At 43.8% G+C, this 19,754-nt stretch overlaps 1 protein-coding gene across 6 annotated transcripts in view; it reads left to right on the top strand.

Annotated features, from left to right (window-relative positions):
- The first annotated feature begins 7,678 nt into the window (after positions 1 to 7,678).
- LOC106603277 (seizure protein 6) overlaps positions 7,679 to 19,754 on the top strand; it is a 254,630-nt gene continuing 242,554 nt past the window's right edge. For all 6 annotated transcript variants that reach the window (XM_014196718.2, XM_014196716.2, XM_014196715.2 and 3 more), the window contains exon 1: positions 7,679 to 8,055. In XM_014196718.2, coding sequence (XP_014052193.1) covers positions 7,971 to 8,055 — 85 coding nt within the window. In that variant the 5' untranslated portion in view covers positions 7,679 to 7,970. The remainder of the gene's footprint in view (positions 8,056 to 19,754) is intronic.

Genomic DNA, 19,754 nt, shown 5'->3' with positions numbered 1-19,754 from the left:
TCTCAGGTTTTTGCCTGCCATATGAGTTCTGTTATACTCACATACACCATTCAAACAGTTTTAGAAACTTTAGGGTGTTTTCTATCCAAATCAAACAATTATATGCATATTCTAGCTTCTGGGCAGTAGTAATAACCAGATTAAATCGGGTACGTTTTTTATCCGGATGTGAAAATACTGCCCCCTACCCTAGAGAGGTTAAGAGTGTGCTCCTAATCTCAGCTCGTTACCTGTATAAAAGACACCTGGGAGCCAGAAATCTTACTGATTGAGAGGGGGTCAAATACTTATTTCCCTCATTAAAATGCAAATCAATTTATACAATTTTTGACATGCATTTTTCTGGATTTTTTGGTTGTTATTCTGTCTCTCACTGTTGAAATAAACCTACCATTAAAATTATAGGCTGATAATTTCTTTGTCAGTGGGCAAACGTACAAAATCAGCAGGGGATCAAATACTTTTCCCCCCCACTGTACATTCTATTTGGAATGTTATTAACAGGGCGTTTGATGTTCATTTTGGACTTGTCAAGCTGACACTACTGAGCTTGGGGATACAGTGGCTCTCATTAGCACAGTTTGCTGAATCTATTGGCAGAATCCCACATGACCGGGAAGATGCTACTCACCATATATATATGTCAGATAGAAGCAATGATCAGGGGGCTAACAGATGCAGCTCCCAGATGCAGAGTCAATGGGGTCACAACCACTATAGTTCAGTGTTGGGACTGACTGAGCAGGCTGGGCAGGATGACATACAGACATCTCACAGCCTGCTGCCATGGAAATACAGAAAGTTTTTGGAGCAGCAGCACTTCCTACAGATGTAGGATCTTAATTTGAGCCAGTTTTCTACAGCAGGAAAATAATCCTGTGGCAACAGGAAATGTGAATTATTATGTGGATTATTATGAATGGACATTTTTGGGGGGGTTGATAGATTTTCCGTTAGGTCAAATAAAGTCTGAATTTTCAAAGTGGAAATTACAAACTTTAGAAGCCTTTTATAAACTAAAACACACTACAAGTTTCCATTTCCTGCTGTGTAGGAAAATTGTCAGCAACAAAAGAGTGATCAAATTAACAGTGCAGAATGCAACGTCTATATATATTTACTTCCCCTATCCCAGATGAGAGTGCTCAGTTTGATTAGGATGTGTTTCATCAGTGCATCAGCAGGACCAAGTTACGAGTCAGTCTTAGGCTAACAACGGCTGGGAGCCATTAACACATTGTGCAACCTGCTGGAGCCATACTGTGCATAGGCTTGGGTTAAAGGGCTTCCCACCTCTCAATTCACACAGCCCTCCTAGGCATGGCCACTATATACAGCTAAATGATGATTTATGCCATTAAACCCATGGTGTGAGCTCTATAAACACATTCTCTAAATACATCCCTGTTCAGCAGGGCTGTAAGGCAGGAAAAGGCCCAGGAACCGAATCAAAGCCCATATAGTGGGCACAAACACTAGCCAAGGCATGGGTGAATCAATCGGCGATGGTGTTCACCGAAAAGCATCGCAAATAGATTGCATTTTCTGGGGAAATATTATTCAATTCCCTTGTTCTGCCAGATGGTCCGTGCAGCTAGAACGACTTCATCAGGAAGCGACTGGTGATCTATCCTGCGTGGAGAATGGGAATGTATTCAGGGGGAAAAGGAGCTTTATTAGAGCTCTGTGAGGGCACTCCAGCTTATTGAGACAAATACGGCTGGCAGCTGAGGAAGGGAACAGAGCCTGCGAGCCCTAGACCCTGCAGACCTCATTTGGGGCAAATAGGAGGGGAGGGCAGAACCACTTCCTTCCTACTTCCTGCGTGTTCTCATCCCAGCTGAGTCAGGTGGGTAACCCTGTTGTTTTAAACTAGCCTTATTCAGGGTGACTCAGCTCCCATTTATACTGCTCAGCTGGAGAAGATCCATGCATTTAACGTAACTGTAACACGTGTCGTGTGTGGAGGACCAAGACACAACAGGGAAGTGTATACTCATCTTCTTTTTTTAATATTGAGGAAGGAGAAACAAATGAAACTGTCACGCTTGTTGTCGGTGAAGGAGGACCAATACGCAGCAGGTACGTGTATGCTCATCTTGATTTTTATTAACTACAAAAATGAACATACAAAATAACAAAACGAAACGAACGAACAACTACAAACAGTCTGGTAAAGCATACGGCTTACACACAGAACAATCACCCCCAAATAACACATACAAACACACCCTAATATATGGGACTCTCAATCAAAGGCAGATAGACAACACCTGCCTTCAACTGAGAGTCCCAACCCCAATCAACCAAACATAGAAACACACACACTAGACTAACCATAGAATAAACTAAACATAAACCAAAACCCGGAAATACTAAATCAAACACCCTTTACACAAACACACCACCCCGAACCACATAAAACAAATACCCCCTGCCACGCCCTGACCAAACTACAAAACAATTAAACTTATATACTGGCCAGGACGTGACAGAAACACGTATACCATTAACAGAAATGACACTAACAGTTCTGTCAGGTGATAAGCACAAAACAGAATACAACTACCCACAATACAAACAAACCCCTAATTATTGGACCTTCAATCAGAAGCAACGAGGAGCCGCTGCTTCCAATTGAAGGTCAAGAACAAAACTGCACATAGAAACAGAGTGACTAGAATAAACATAGAAAATGCCCTAACATAGAAGGTGTAAACCCCGGATCGACCTAACAAAAGGAAAATACAAAAATAAACCCCAAAACAAAAAAATCCCAGTTTATATGGGAGGGAAGGGAGGGCAGCCACCGTCACCGACGATGCCTCTGCAACGATCCCCCCCATCCCGCATACTCGTCCCTACGGAGGTGGCTCTGGAGCGGGACGTATCCCTCGCTCCGTCACTTGCTCACCCCTCTTCCTGGCAGACTCTGGGGCGAGGTCCATCTTTGTCGACCTCGGACTTGGGATCCTCGCTACGGGCGACTCTGGTTGCACTGGACTGTCGTGTGACTCTGGCCGTGGACTGTGGGCCACTTCTCTCTCGGGCATAGGTGCCGGACACTCGGGCTGAGGCACTGTCATCGGGCACTCTGACTGAGACGCTGTTGTCTGCCACACTGGGTTAGGCGCTGTCGCTGGGCACTCTGGGCGAGACGCTGTCGCTGTGCCATTTGGGCGAGGCACGTGCACTGAAGGCCTGGTACGTGGGGCTGGCGTAGGGGACGCCGGACTAGGCCCACGTACCTCAGGGCTAGTGCTAGGGGCAAGAGTAGGACGAGTTGGGCTGGGCTGCCGCACTGGGAGCCTGGTGCATGGTGCTGGCTTCGGGGGAGTCAGACTAGAGACACACACCTGTAGGCTTGTGGGGGAGCAGGGATAGGTCGAGCTGGACTAGGCTGCTGCTCGGGAAGCCTGGTGCGCGGTGCTGGCTTCGGGGAGGCCAGACTGGATACACGCACCTGTAGGCTTGTGCGGGGAGCCGGAATAGGTAGAGCTGGACTAGGCTGCCGCTTGGGAAGCCTGGTGCGCGGTGCTGGGTTCGGAGGAGCCAGACTGGATACACGCACCTGAGGGCTTCTACAAGGAGCAGGAGTAGGATACACCGGGCCTTGGGTGAGTACTGGAAGTCTCGAGCTCACCTTCTGCACAACCCATCCTGGCTGGATGGCAGTAGTAGCCCTGTACGTTTGGGGTGCTGGTACAGGGCGGACTGGGCTATGCAGGGGCCTGATGGTCGCCGTGCGTAGAGGAGGTGTCCTGTAGCCTGGACTTTGGAGGCGTACCGATGGCCAGACGTATTGGGCTGGCATCCTCCTTCCAGGCTGGATGCCCACTCTAGCACGGCCTTTGCTTGGGGCTGAGATCACACGCACCGGACTGTGCGTGCGCATGGGCGAGATCTTGCGTACTTCTTCGTACTTCGGCGCTCTCCACTCCATGTGCTCCCCATAATAAGCACGAGGTGTTGGCTTCCTTTGCCCAGCCACCCACCCCGTGTGACCCCCCAAAACAATTATTGTGGCTGCCTCTCAGGCTTCCTTGCTAGCCGTGTCCCAACGTACTTCTCCCGGTCCTCACCGTTCCTTCGCCACAGACCTTCTCCCGCCAGGATTTCCTCCCATGACCACGATTCCCTGTAATCCTCCTGCTTCCTTGGCTGCTCCCTCTTCTGTTGCTTGGTCCGGGTCTGGTGGGTAGTTCTGTAATGCGTGTCGTGTGTGGAGGACCAAGACGCAACAGGGAAGTGTATACTCATCTTCTTTTTTTAATATTGAGGAAGGAGAAACAAATGAAACACGTATACCATTAACAGAAACGACACTAACAGTTCTGTCAGGTGATAAACACAAAACAGAATACAACTACCCACAATCCAGAATACAAACAAACCCCTAATTATTGGACCTTCAATCAGAAGCAACGAGGAGCCGCTGCTTCCAATTGAAGGTCAAGAACAAAACTGCACAAAGAAACAGAGTGACTAGAATAAACATAGAAAATGCCCAAACATGGAACATATACCAAAACTCTAGACCACTCTAATCAAACACCCCTTGTCTATACACTTAGACTAACAATCCCCGAAACATATAAACAAAATACCCCCTGCCACGTCCTGACCATACTAAACACTAACAAATAACACCTTTACAGGTCAGAACGTGACAGTAACTCGATGATGCACAGCAGTTTTTAACACTGGACTGGGCGAGAATGACTTCTCCTCTACGCTGCTGATGTAAGGAACACAGAATAATACTGCAAATTAGTTAGAAGCTAATGATAACCAAAGTCAGGATAGAGAACATCTGTGTGCATGGTTGTTCATTCAGAGCTAATAGATTTTTATATAATGGCCTAATGGCTGACAATTGTTCAGTGAAAGTATAACTTAAAGGGGTTGCAGTAGTCAGCTCTATGGTATGATTGTGATGGGAGCTGATTACCCCAGCATGCTTTTAAGAAATCCCCTGGAGGGTTAATTCTAGTCTGTGTGGGTGGTAAGAGGCCCTCTGATACCATGTGACATCCTGTTGTCTGGTTTGGCTGAAACACAATAACAGTACAGCTAAACATCCAGAACATTGCCTCCAGTTTGCATCTGGTGTGTGTCAGTTGCACGTGAGATGAAACACAGTAAGCCCCAATTACAGAAAACCTGGATTGCTGATGCTATATATTGGCAAATGAGAAGCTTTGAAGTCACTGGCCACCATAGGAATGAATGGAATTCTACAGTATTTCAATAAAATGTTTCAAGGAATGTTTCAAAATTACATATATTTATTTGTTGTAGTGGGGACAGTATTTTTCTTTTTACATGTTCCTGTTCAGTTCTTAATATAAAGCATGCATTAAGGTATATGTAATAGAATAAACTTGTCAAATATTAATGTCGACATTAATAAATGCATTTCTATAGCTTCCAAAATATAGTTTTTTTACAATGATGGAGTAACAATATGGCTGCTTGGTGGCTTCAAAACAGCACCACCCTGTCAGTTATCTAGGGTTAATACATATCATTGGTAAGCCCTTACTACCAATGCAAGAAGTGAGCTCAAGATGCTTTTAAAACATCATGCCATCGAATATTACCTTAATGCTTGTAGCAGCATGCCACTGATGTGCGGCTCATTACCTCTAGACATTGGCCATTTCATTTCACGGGCTCGGTTTTCATTAGCTGTCCGGGCCTCCTGCCCATTAACTAAATTAAGGTTTGGATGCAAACTTCTGGCTCCAAGCAAGACCTCTGGGCTGCTTAACTGGGCCAGTGAGATTCACTGACAGAGGGACACATTTATTCCAAACCAAGGCCTGACTCAGCCATGAGAAAGGGGGTGGGTGAGAGAGAGACAGGGAGAGAGAGAGAGACAGAAAAAGAAATGCAGAGAGTAAAAAAAGAGCTAGAGAAAGCAACGGAGGGGTGTCTCTGAGATGACCATAACATCCAATTTACATACATTACCGTCACACAGCCACAGGAAATGAAATAAACATAAGTCCCAGCAGAGAGTCCTAGCCAGTGAGTTCTTAGTGAGTGGAGACATCCCTTCTAGAGGAGTGACGGTGTAGGCAGGCGCTGCCTTGTCATCATGACACACCACACCTTCACTTATCAAGAGGATGACTGGAATGTCTAAGACAAATGGCTGTGGAGCAGCTACCAGGAAGAGGAAAAACATGTAGCTGTCACGTCCTGACCGTATAGGGGTTATTTGTGATTGTAGTTTGGTCAGGACGTGGCAGAGGGTATTTGTTTTATGTGGTTCGGGGTGGTGGTTTGTTTAGAAGGGTGTTTGATGTATTATTTACGGGTTTTGGGTTATGTTCTATGTTTTTTGTATTTCTATGTTCTTTCTAGTTTAGTATTTTCTATGTTAGGTATTGAGTGTTGGACTCTCAATTGGAGGCAGGTGTTTGTACTTGCCTTTGATTGAGAGTCCTATAATTAGGGATGGGTTTTGTTTGTTAATTGTGGGTAGTTGTTTTTGCATTGCGTTGGTGTAGCCTGCAAAACTGTTTCCTGTCGTCGTTTTTTGGTGTTCACATTCAATAAATATAATGATGAGCACGCAACCCGCTGCGCCTTGGTCCTCTCTTCACGAAGACAGGCGTTACAGTAGCTCCATGTACATTATGGCTTAATTTGGTTTAATATGTCTCCAGTTAGGCATGATGCTGAAATAACAATAACTAGCGTTCCTGGTACATTAAATATGATGGGTCCTGTTTGCACCCTGTTATCCTGTAGTTCCTGCTTCCCAGTCTTGTCTTCCTCTCCGTTTCTTTGTTCTTGTGAATGGTTTTTCTCCTGCATGATGGACCGACTACCTGTAACGGCATGCACACCATTTCCATCCCTGCACTACTTTATGTGCAGGCACATGGTTACTAATACTTTAGGTGGGAGCACTGAGGCTGAGTGAGTACATCATATGCATTGTAATGATGCAATCCATGTGGTGTCATAGCTCAATACCATCAAGGTGAGATTCACACTCGGATGTGTTAATCCATGATTCAGCTTGTGAACCAAAGTCAGGCTAGAGGTGCTTTAAACAGACACACATGGAAAATAAACCCATCTCCCCATAGGAGCATGAAAAGAAGTACCTAGTGAACTATTGTACAAAGGCGATACGACTACTTCAATACCACAGTGTACATGAGGCTCAGGCAAGTTGATTTATAATGCAGAATTTCGTCACTATTTCATTATTGCTACTGTCCATCAAGACAAAAGGCTACAGGGGTTTAACCACCAACAATACTTTATAATTCATGATTGTTCTACAAAATTGATGAACTTTCCCTATACTGTTGGTTGCCCTTTTTAGTATCCAGTGAATGTATGATGACTGAAAATACGTTATGTGAGTTATATAAAGCACTTTCCCCTTATTGTTAACAGTAACTGATTTAAATGATAACAAACACTGAAATGTAGCTATTGCTCACTTTTTAGTTTTGATATATGCTTATCATCGAGTTCTCAAAATTATAGCAATAACATGCATGCATACATGCCAGAGTCATTGAAAAAGTTTAAATATCTAACCACAAAAAAGGCATGTGATTTGTTGCGCATTTGAAATGCACAGTCCTATACGGAGTAGTAACTTTTCCTCGGGGCGGAAGTTGTACCGTTTGCTGACGCTAGGAGCTGTCCATGGTGCTGAAGCGTCAGCGGCGTATTAGCTGTCTTGACGGTTCTGACAGCACAGAGAGCCAGGAATCCGTTTACTGAGCGTTACAATTAAACGGGCTCTGCGTTTCAGTTGATTGTTGTCAGATCTGCTTATTGCTCGACTTGCTAAATAAGTGCAAAAGCAGCACGTCTTTCTCTGTGTTTCACAGACCTCACGGACATTTTATTCTCCGTTTGCTTATTTTGCTCTGGAAAGTATTTAATATAAGGACGTATTCTGTGAGCAGAGAGCGACTTCGACTTCAGTAGACATGTGTATAAGAAGAGACGACCAATTACACGTCATCTTTACGGTGTTGGTTCTCGCTGCTGCGGTGACAAGCATACATGGGCAAGGTAAGACATAGATTCAGTCCTACCTGGAGTTCTGGAGAAAATGACTATGTTTTAATGTCAGTCTGCTACGATAGTAGGCTATTTGCGATATCAGCCCCTACGGCTCCGCGTATGGTATCAACTGTTCCTGGCACCAGTTCTACAAGTGTGTTTGTGCTCTTAATATAGTTCTATATTTATATGCATAAGTCCATTAAGGACAAGGATCTGTATTCTGTCCCTGATATCCTCGCATGCGTCCCGGTCTGTCTACAATAAAGTAAAATCCCCCAAAAGCCCTTAGTACTTGGAAGCAGAAAGAAAACGTCACAGGGACTTAAGTGACTTACTTAATTCCTTTAAAACATGATGTAATATTTAAAAATGTTTCACTGGGTGTGTTTGCATCATTATATACATTTAATCAAGCTAGAGCTCTCCTTAGTCATAATAAACTCATGGAACAAAAGTTAAGCATGCCCTTAGTTAATACATAAATATATGCTGTAAATGTATGGAATACAAATGTAAATATTGCACCAAACACAACATACACTCTCAATTAACATAGTTACTGATCATATTGCTTGATTCATTAAAATGGGCAAGGGGTTTGTAAAAAACATTTTAGGAGTCTACTTTGTACTCTCTATCACAACACGTTTGTTTTGGTTTTTGACAACCGGATTCAAAGGACAACTGTAATGGAATATAATATTAATGGCATACAACACTGCCTTTCTGGTTAAGAAACATCAATGAAAAGTCCTATTCAATAATATAGCATACAATTAGGAGTAGCCTAGAACAACATTTTACGCAACACCGGGGTGAGCAGACCTTTACTATTTGTGTGAGATGGTCCATGTGGCAGACGGTGATTAAGAGACTAATGCTCAGGAAGATGAAGATTACTGACCGAGCTGTTTGACACAGTTGAGTGCTACAGCGGGAAGCGCCTCTACCCATTGCACAGTGCAACGGTCTTTAAAACAAATATATATATATATTTTTTAGGTGCAATGGTCTCACTTATTTATGCTCTGTCCACACAGTTTTATAAAGCCATGTCACTCGAACTTTGTAGTCTGTAAACAATATCCCAATCTTTCTTCAATTATGTGACTTTTAAATGTCTTAAACCAGTTTAGGCTAGCCTACTATTTTCTCTCCACAAAAGTCATCCCTATGATTATGAGAAACCACATTATTTTGTTCCTTTTGCCTCTGAGCAAGTGAATATTTAACCTCTTATCTATGAGTTTAGTTTTTCAGTCATGTTTCTTTTTCATAGAAACTGGATCGATACTGTTGACTGACATGAACTTCATCTGAGCCAGTCTATGCATCATGAGACATGCAATTTATTCTGTATCCATAATGTCATGTAAATAACTCATGCCATGCACCTTTCAGGCTCTCTACACAGAGATCCCATCAAATACTTTATGAATAAGACCCTATGAATTGCAAATTCCCTCTGTGTGAAACCATTAGCTATTTGTCTAAGGAGCTTAGAGGATTGCGTATAGAGTACTAACTGTGAGAGTGTATAAACAGGCCGACAGGCTGCGTCAACAGCTTTCCCACTCTTCTCTCTATTGCAGTCATCCTGTACAGTAGGCCAATATGTTCAAGGGCTATTTCAATGTCGTACACTGATTTCTCATCGGCATAATGCGTTGTGTACGTTCCCTTTATTCACAGATGATGACAGACCAATAAATACTTATATAACTAGATTTAATAAAAAAAGTATTCACTCCTGGTGTCAATGTTAAGGGTGTGTACTGGAGGTGAAGTCAGGTGCAGGAGAACAGAGTGTAGTGAACAGGCGCACTTTTTATTCCGGTCCAACAAAAGCTCAAAAGTACATAAATGTACCCAAACACGGAACATAGACAAAAGTATGGCGCGTAACAATGCCCACATAACATAAATACAATTTCACACAAAGACATGGAGGGGAACAGAGGACTAAATACATGCAGTGTGATTAGGGAATGAAAACCAGGTGTGAATGGAACAAGACAAAACAAATGGAAATATGAAAAATGGAGCGGCAATGGCTTGAAAGCCGATGACGCCGAATGCCGCCCGAACAAGGAGAGGAGCCGACTTCGGCGGAAGTCGTCACAGTCAAATTATGACAACTGACTTTACACTGTCATGATACAAGCCATTGATTTGGTCAGCTGACCAATTACATAACCAAAATAACAGTTAAAGACATGATATGAAGTTACAGTAGCTGACAGCTGACACCAGGCATAACTGTTTATGTCATATGTTGAGTCATTATTATGACTGCATTATTTAGGCCTAACGACAGAGCATCAAGTAAACAACAGCTTCTGTGTGTCGTGACAGCCCATAATGGTTAGTATAAGATCAATTAATTGCAGACTGCTTAAAGAATTCCAACAGCCTCCCCGTAAACACACCAGCTGAACAGCATCCCTCGCTCACCGCTGAACACTCCTGGTGTCAAGTGTCAGTGTGTGGCGGGTCGGACGAAGTCAGGCGCAGGACACAGAACTGAGTAAAAACGTAACTTTACTCGAAAATAAAGCAACAATATATTCCACGCTGGGAAACACACCAGCTCACAGAAATACTGACCACTTAACAACGAACAAACACGCACAAAAACCATGGGAAAAACAGAGGGTTAAATAATGAACATGTAATTGGGGAATTGAAACCAGGTGTGTAAAACAAAGACTAAACAAAAGGAAAATGAAAAGTGGATCGGCGATGGCTAGAAGGCCGGTGACGTCGACCGCCGAACGCCGCCCGAGCAAGGCGAGGGACCGACTTTGGCGGAAGTCGTGACACCTGGAAGAAGGAACAAAATGCACACAGTATTTTTTTAGAGCAAAGTAACCTTTGATAGTTTGCATTAGTGCATTCAAGGCTGAAGATATTTAATGATAACAATCAGTGGTGTAAATGTGCCCTTGTGGTGTTTTTTTCTGAGTAAACTTGAGCAATGCTTTTAATGCATCAGACTTTCACGGAGCAGAAAACCAAGCCTTGCTTCACTTTTCTTTGTATGGCTGATGTCAGCCTGGATTCAAAGCTTTGGCTAGAGACAAATTGCTTAACACCTTGAAATACAATGGAATGGTATTCATCTTGACAGGGTAATTACTGCTCAGTGATCACCATCTATCTTAAGCTATTTTAAGGTCTGACCTTTCACCTTTCTCCTTTGTCTTTAAAGAGCGGCTATCATGCATGCTATTCATGCTCTCGACAATACTCAGGCGCGCGAACACACACACACGCACACACAAACTATTTCCCATTCTTTGTTTGGATATCTTGGTTTGTGTGTGGTAGTTTGTGTTTCCAACATTTTCACAGAATTTCGGGGCCCATTATCTCTGTACAGTGTCCCACATTATCTGAATGTGCTAACATGTGCAGGGTGGGATCTAGGAGATTGAGTTTGGGGATGTTTTATGTATCCTGCATCTCATTAAATCAATTACGAGCCCCTCCTGGTTGATGGAGCTCTCCTTGACACGCCACTGTCGGTTTGAATATTGTACTAAAGATGAAAGTCTATGATTAGAATAATGAGCCATTCAACAGAGCCTTGTGGAAGAATAGAGGATTATTACCCATGATTTGTGCTAGATGGGGGTTCAGGGGCTGGAATATGCCTGGAAACAGGTACTTATTACTCTAAGTATGGCAAATCAATTTAAATTGCACGACAGAGGTTTTCACTGAAAGTCCATATTTTATTTTTGCTCTTGGGGACACAGTTGCCCTCCCCAAGTTTTGTTAGGAGCTTGATATTTTTAGAGAGAGGGGGGGGTAGCTAGTTCCACTTTCAGATAGCTCTACTGTAGACAACATAGAAAATCAAATATCGACGATTTCTCAATAGAATTACAAGCTTATGTAAGTTGATGCACTCTTAATCTATAGCATGCAGTCATTCAGTCTATAGCCTAAAATTCTTTCATAAAGCCACCATCAACTTAGTCACGGATGGAGCGTTAAAGATAAATGAGTGACACCCCCATCTCATTTCAGAGCGAGGAGAGAAAGCCTGTCATTCATGGTGATCCGGAGTAATCGTTTCCTCACAGAGTTTTTAGGAAGGTGGTGGGAGTGGGTGGCACACAGGCAGGCAGCAGACGTCCCATTCAATTATACTGCACGTTCTTGAATTGTGATCATCCTGTAATTTCAGAGGAGGGGATAGAAAATGTTCAACACCTGTTTTCTGGATTACTGGTGATTAACTTCATCAAGGGCCATTCAGCATCTGCACGCTGTCATAATTAGTTTCGCTTTCCTTCAGCTTGTCAATTGTAAATGAGAGTCATTATGCCAGAATGACCCCTTTTCCGGGCTTGGCGCCTGACAGTGCCGTTCCCTGCTTCTCTGCCTCTCTGCCTCTCTCGGCCTCCCAGGTGGAGCATACAGCCTGGCTTTATGCTGTCATTTGTTAGCTCTCCATCTGATAAGGCTTTCTGCTCTTACAGTATGTCACGTGCATTGTAATGTCAGTCATCATCTTTTTAAATGTGGTTTAAAAGGTTTATATTTTTGTGGAAACTATTCTGTAAATATCTTGTTAAAATAATCTCTGAATTCATTTACATTTTATTTTACTCTGCAATGATTCTCTCTTTGACATTTTGTTGCTGTATGTAGTCAATGTAGAATTAATTCCGTTGTTCTTGTATAAATAAGGGGTTGCTTTAGTCGTCAAAACCTTAGCCTAGAGAAAATCATGGAACCTTTCATGGCTGTTTACCATTGCTTCACTCTAAGTGGCCCTGGGTATGGCTCTTTGGTGATAGATAAGGATTTGATGAGCAGGTTCTTCAGGAGGACTTATCATCCGTTTTCAGATCGTGACGGTTCCTCTCGTCACTCTCCTGGTAATCTCCAGTGGGGTGAAGCACATTTAGAGGGTTCACACCGACTGCAGCCCATTTCACCCAGGCCATGCGTGCAGCGACGGAAATAAGAAATCTCTTCAGAGGCGGATCCCATCACTCACAGCCAATCCTTTTATGATATATCACTCTCAACAGAGAGGGTCGAGGCAAGAAGCGGTTAAGAGAGGGTCAGGGATTGAAAAAACGTGACTCGCCAACATCAGTGGCAATGTAGATTAAGTGGATTCTCCCTCCCTCTCTGCCTCTCGTGTCCACCTCCATTTGACCTCTGACCTTCGTCTGTCAGCTGAATAGAGTGCTGCCTGCTGCTACCTCGTCAAGGCAGAGCAGAGTGGGCTGAGCTTTTAGCTGCCGTCCCTTGGGCCTTTTGCCTTATCAATCCTACAATCACTGTCCCACAAAAAAAAAAAAATGTCAGTGTGGTGAGCCCCTCCCCCAGTCCCCCACTCCAGAGTTCACACTCTGCCAGGCTGCGTACACACCTCTCTAATCAGGAGTGGCGTGTGCTTGGGCTGCAGAGGAGCTGGCTCTCTGAAACAATTAGGCCCAGGGATAGCTCCAGCTCTCTTCCCCCTGTTCTGAATGCCAGATGCCATCTAGAAAGCACTTCATCTGGGCCGGCACAGAGGCCCTAGCTCGGCTGGGTAGCACCGTGTGGAAGGCAACAGGTAATAGCCTGTGTAATGTGTTTGGAGGAGTAGCTTTAGTATTCACAGCCAACGTTGACCTCAGCCAGGCAGGGCCACCCCCACAGTAATTTCCTCTGAAAAGATGTAATTGAATTCATCAGGAAGGGTAAACATATTGTAAGTAGCAGAGTGAGATAATGATGTTGTGGATAGATCAAGGAAGGGGATAGCAGCTTCACAAGTAATTGAAAATGGGCAAAGCCAAACACAATGGTATTGGTAGTGTGTCTGACTTACGCACTTTGCTTTTTCAGACAAGTTAGCTAAATAGTACCATCCTTTGTGGTGTCCTACATTGACTCAGATGGCAGTTTGTTTTGTTATACCACACCAGCCATGGGAGCTGACTACTAAATTCAGCCTGACTACTTAAAAAGCTCACTCCAATCACTCCCCCCCCACAAAACAAATTCCATTTTAGGAGAACCTTTCTGTGATTTGTTTAAAGGAGGCAGTTTAAAGGACACACACATAAGCAAACACACACAACCAAAGCTGCACACACTTGCACAGGTATGCATTCAGACAACGATGGCAATCGGATAAAGCAGAATATTAGATTTTGGTGATGTGTTTTCTGTAGATATTGCTGTGCAAGTACAAAACAATTCAAGATGTTATCTTAAACTGATTGACAATTGCAGAAGAGCTTTCTTCCCTGAATAGAAGGCAGTCCAGTGGATGCCTATCCATCCAATCCTAATCTTAGGAAAATAAAACGTTTTAGTTTATTTCCAACTTCATACTACTTCTTGCTACATATCTATATATTGATTGTGTTGTTGTCCCCTGTGTAGGTTTGCTGGGCTTTTCTGTTATAGAAGAGTGCCACTCGGTTCCTGCCATTTACCTCCTAGCACTCTCCCTACCAACAGGGCTATGATGTGGTTGTGGTTGTGGTTGTGAGCATCTCATCCCTGTGTTGAGAGGTATTTAACCATGATCCCAGAGGATCCTGCCGCATGTATAATTGAGAGGTTTTCACATCTGCTGCCATGTCAGAAATATTGAACATTGTCGCTCAGGGGAACCACGGGGCAGCCTGTTCTGTTCTGTTCTGTCAGTGCAGACTGTGCAGTGAGTGGCCTGTAATTAGAACACTCCTCTTTCGATTAGTTGGCAGAGGAGCCCTCACATTGATTGGTCTGTTGGGCTTTTTTCAGATTAAATCCGTCCTGTGGTAACCTAACGTAGCAGGCGTAAAAGAAATGCCTGAAACTACATGCTCCATATTCTGGTCATGACGAGAAAGGAAAAAACTGTCGGGGGAGGTTCTCTTCTGCAATGTCGGGTAAATGTGGAGGAGGAGTTAAGATGGAGTACCACAATTCCGGTTGGAAACAACTTCAGAGAGCCAGCTAGCAAACGTGCCATAGCTTCCTGCTATACAATATGTTTCACGGGGACTGTAAACAGCGAGGCGCGCGTCCAAAGCAGAAGCCGTGTCACAGTCTGTCTACCTTTTCCCCTGAAAAGTGGATGTTGCCTACTCAGCTGAAGGTGGTCATGTGGTGCCAGACGAGCCCAAGGCTTCCTGTCTTTATAGGGCTATAATGAGGCCAAAGCCCAGCTGAGGACTCCTGTGTCCCTCGTTGTTGTCGATCAAATAAAAACGTAAAGAGATGTATTGTCTGCATTCAGTCATTATATCATCGCTTTCATTCATTTATGAATGTTTTCATCCCTGAGTTGACCTATTGTTTTACCTTTCTTTTGGTTCACTGATTAAATATATTATGTAATATGGCCACATTGGCTAAAAGTCAATTTTGTTGTACTTGTAAATAACAAACCAATTATAAACAAACCAATCAATTTTCCTTGGACTACCCATCCTTCTCACATCATTCACACTGAAACAAAACCACACACTCCCAGGACAGCCACAGCCTATATTTCTGTAGAGCGGCCACTGCAGTTGAGAGGATTGTATGTGTGTGGTGAGATGAAAGCCTGGTGTATATAGCCATTCTGCTCAGCCAGCGCCAGCAGCTCTGACGAACAGCGAGACAGACAGACAGTGCTAAATGTCTGTGTGCTGAAGCTCCCTCTCCCTGCACATTGCCAATGCATTGGAAAACAGAGAAAAAGCTGCCTTGAAGGCTGGTGTGATTATAACGTATGTGAAATAGTACTCTTCTCTCCAGCCATGTTTAAAATGTATTATCTATCTGCTGTTCCTTGTGGAGCACTTGTATGTGAATGTGATCAGCCGACTTCACTTCAGGGACCAGGCTTTGAGTGGATGGCTCTCCAAGTAAATGTCTGTGTGTTTTTATTTTCTCAAGCTAGATGATTCACAGGTAGAAAACAGAGGGAAGGGAGAACGGCTTGGAGACATTGGTTTGTTTTATAATTTTTCACTCGCCACTGCTTTTGGTATTGAGTGATACACGTATGTGAGTGTGTTATTTTCCCAATCCCGCCCAACACCCAAATAACATAGAGAAGTTAGGCTATCTGGTTGGTGTGTGTAAATCAGACAACTACAGACAACCACACAGGCTACACCGCTACATGTATATTGTAATTGTAAATCTATGTACAGTTCATAGATCATTAGTTTTAATGTGCTTGTTGGAACCATAATTATTAGCTGTAGACCTTGTCAATAATTCACTCAATACAATTTAGTCTGCAATTTATTTTCTGACGTATTACTGCAGTGTGATTTCCTAAAGTCGAAACAAGAACATCACTCTATCGAACAAGCCTGACCTTGATAGTAAATCCTGTACTCTTGCATATTTATTTTTTCATCTGTCATGTTTTATTCACTGTTCAGAAAATATTGCAATATACAAAGCAACATATGGATGGATAAAGTGTGTGTAGGTCAGTATGTATCTATGCACAGGTGTGTATGTAGGCTAGTACGCATGCATGCGTGTATGAATGCTTGAGTTTTCAGCTAACGTGAATTCTTTATATATTTTTTCTTTTTTCTTTAACCTTTAACTAGGTAAGTCAGTTAAGAACAAATTCTTATTTACAATGACGGCCTACCCCAGCCAAGCCCGGACGACGCTGAGCCAATTATGCGCCGCCCTATGGGACTCCCAATCACAGCCTGATGTGATGCAGCCTGGAATTCAACGTAAAATCATAAAAAAATGTCACCATATCATTGAATTTAGGTTAAACGTTGGGTGAAAAAAAGACAAAATGTCCTTACGTTAATGACTTTTTACAAATCCAATCCGTTTTCCACGTTGGTTCAACATCATCACGTGTTTTTGGGGTTGAAATGACGTGGAAACAACATTGCTTCTGCCAGTTTTTTCCCAGGGGGCAGTGTGCGTGTGTGCCCTCAGGGTCTTTCAGTCTGACTCTCCATGCATCTGGCCCTATGTCAGCACTGTGTTATCAGCCCTATGTCAGCAGCGTGTTATCAGCCCTATGTCAGCAGCGTGTTATCAGCCCTATGTCGGCAGCGTGTTATCAGCCCTATGTCGGCAGCGTGTTATCAGCCCTATGTCAGCAGCGTGTTATCAGCCCTATGTCAGCAGCGTGTTATCAGCCCTATGTCGGCAGCGTGTTATCAGCCCTATGTCGGCAGCGTGTTATCAGCCCTATGTCGGCAGCGTGTTATCAGCCCTATGTCAGCAGCGTGTTATCAGCCCTATGTCAGCAGCGTGTTATCAGCCCTATGTCGGCAGCGTGTTATCAGCCCTATGTCGGCAGCGTGTTATCAGCCCTATGTCAGCAGTGTGTTATCAGCCCTATGTCAGCAGCGTGTTATCAGCCCTATGTCGGCAGCGTGTTATCAGCCCTATGTCGGCAGTGTGTTATCAGCCCTATGTCAGCAGCGTGTTATCAGCCCTAGGTCAGCAGCGTGTTATCAGCCCTATGTCGGCAGCGTGTTATCAGCCCTATGTCGGCAGCGTGTTATCAGCCCTATGTCGGCAGCGTGTTATCAGCCCTATGTCGGCAGCGTGTTATCAGCCCTATGTCGGCAGCGTGTTATCAGCCCTATGTCAGCAGCGTGTTATCAGCCCTATGTCAGCAGCGTGTTATCAGCCCTATGTCGGCAGCGTGTTATCGGAGAAATCCAATGTTGTCACATCAAGCGAGGCCCCTGTCCCCTACCACAATGGAACAGACTGACGTCTCCTGGCCGACGAGATATTCTGCTGTTCTGAGCTGTCATTTGAATGGCAGATGACACCCCGTCAGTCAGTCACAGTAGAGATGCGGCGAGAATAGGGATGGCCAATCATCACACAGCTGACCTCACCCCATCGCCTCTGGAGACACACTATGCCTCAGCAAGGGCAGGCTCAGATTCACACCCACAGCAGACACAGATTCTATTATAGTTTCTAGTCTGGAGAGAAACGCACAATGTTTCGTTGATGGAGCATTTTGCATGTTATTTTTTTATTTGAACTTTTCCAAGATCAGAAACACACACCGATTTTTTACTTGGCGATTACATATTCAGCTCTTGTTTGTCTTGTTGTGGAAGAGACAAAACAAGTATCAGTGAGTTTGTTATTTTCAATCAACTCCTCCCTGAATTGTGTGCAGGTTAAAGGGTTCAGTGCCAATCAGAGAGAGGATGGTAATCAGAGGAGCTCAGTGAGATGTGGGGTCTGGATGGTTGAGCTCACTGGAACATTATCCAGATGTACCATGGTGTACTTATAGTCTCCATGGTACATTAGACTACAGGCCTGTTATTGTAACACACAGTAGTCAGAATGGCAGAGGCAAACAGACAACACCCCGAAGACTGCAATCTACTGGTCCAACCCAACACTGCAAAGTTTGTTAGATCAGTTTTAGTCTTGTGTTTGGGAGTCGGAGTTACTCAAAGTATATTGTCTCAGATGTACTCCACTCTATGAGGAAACACAACAATGGGCAATTTATTCAATTCACTTTTTGTGTCAGTTTATGTATCACAATAAAAGTTATATTATAGTAGTGTGAGGGAAACACATGTTGCAACACAGAGCTGTTCACTCTTCAATATCATTTTAAGAGGATATTGAGATGAGAAATGAGGATAGTGGGGACTGGGGTGTATTGAGAGTTACCGGGCGAGTGTGGGGGAGTCTCTGCACATGAGCCTTTGCTGTGTGTACATCCCAGGATTAAATCTGGATTATGGAGGCAAACAGAGAAAGGGAACTATGACAGTAGGGGATGAGAGTGGGCTGCCCACAGTTCACACACAACACACACTGTCTGTATGCAGGGCTGGGGTAAACATGCTTATTCTCTTGTCTGTCTGTTAGAGAAAATAACATTGTTTGTTTTTAAGCTTTGCTGTTACAATTGGGAGTCAGGTAAACACCAAAAACTGCCTACCATTGAGACATGCATCAATTCAAACCCTAATATTCTCACATTGTGAGTCATCTTCAGAGAACGGTGGGGAAAGTAGGGAGGAACATAAGAGAAATCATTTTAATGGACTACGCGAGGCCCCAAAAGGCATGTAATGTCATCCCAAAAAGACAGTATATACTATAATTGCTCTGGGTTGTTCTAACAAGCTCTTAGCCAAAGAAGAAGCTTGCAAAAAATATGCCTCTCTAGCAGATGGTACCATTGTTGCCCTCTTGTTGCTTTTCACCACTAACATCAGTAGCATCATAGACGTAACTCCTGTGCCTGGTAGCAGGCACTTCTTTGAAATGACTGCTATAATGGGGAGCCCAGATGTTTATCGCAGACTGGCTGAGGAGCGGGACGTGGGAACGAATAGTGTGCCAAAGATCATCTGAAGGCATCCTTTGAGAAGACGTCCTTGATGTCGCTATCAACTCATCTCACTTTTCCTGAATTTGCACAATTTGCTGTATTTCCCTGTAAAACGTCCCTCTCCTCCTCCCTGTCCTTTTAGCAGAACAAAAGGCTGCTATCACAGTTGTCTGTCAGTGTGTGGTGTGTGGAGAGGCCCAGAGATGGTCCAGGTACAGAGACTCAGATAAACAAGGCATGTCTCTTATCATTCCTCCCAAAAGACAGGGCCAGCAAAGGGCGGATTCTGTCCATCGATATTTGTTTTGTAATATTTTTCTGTTGGTATTTATTTACCACAGTAGCACCAGATGTATCATAGCTCACCATACACACACCACATAAAAGCAGC

The sequence above is a fragment of the Salmo salar genome, chromosome ssa04, assembly GCF_905237065.1.
Source record: "Salmo salar chromosome ssa04, Ssal_v3.1, whole genome shotgun sequence".
Classification (NCBI taxonomy): domain Eukaryota; kingdom Metazoa; phylum Chordata; class Actinopteri; order Salmoniformes; family Salmonidae; genus Salmo; species Salmo salar.
This window is presented reverse-complemented; position numbering and strand designations above follow the sequence as displayed.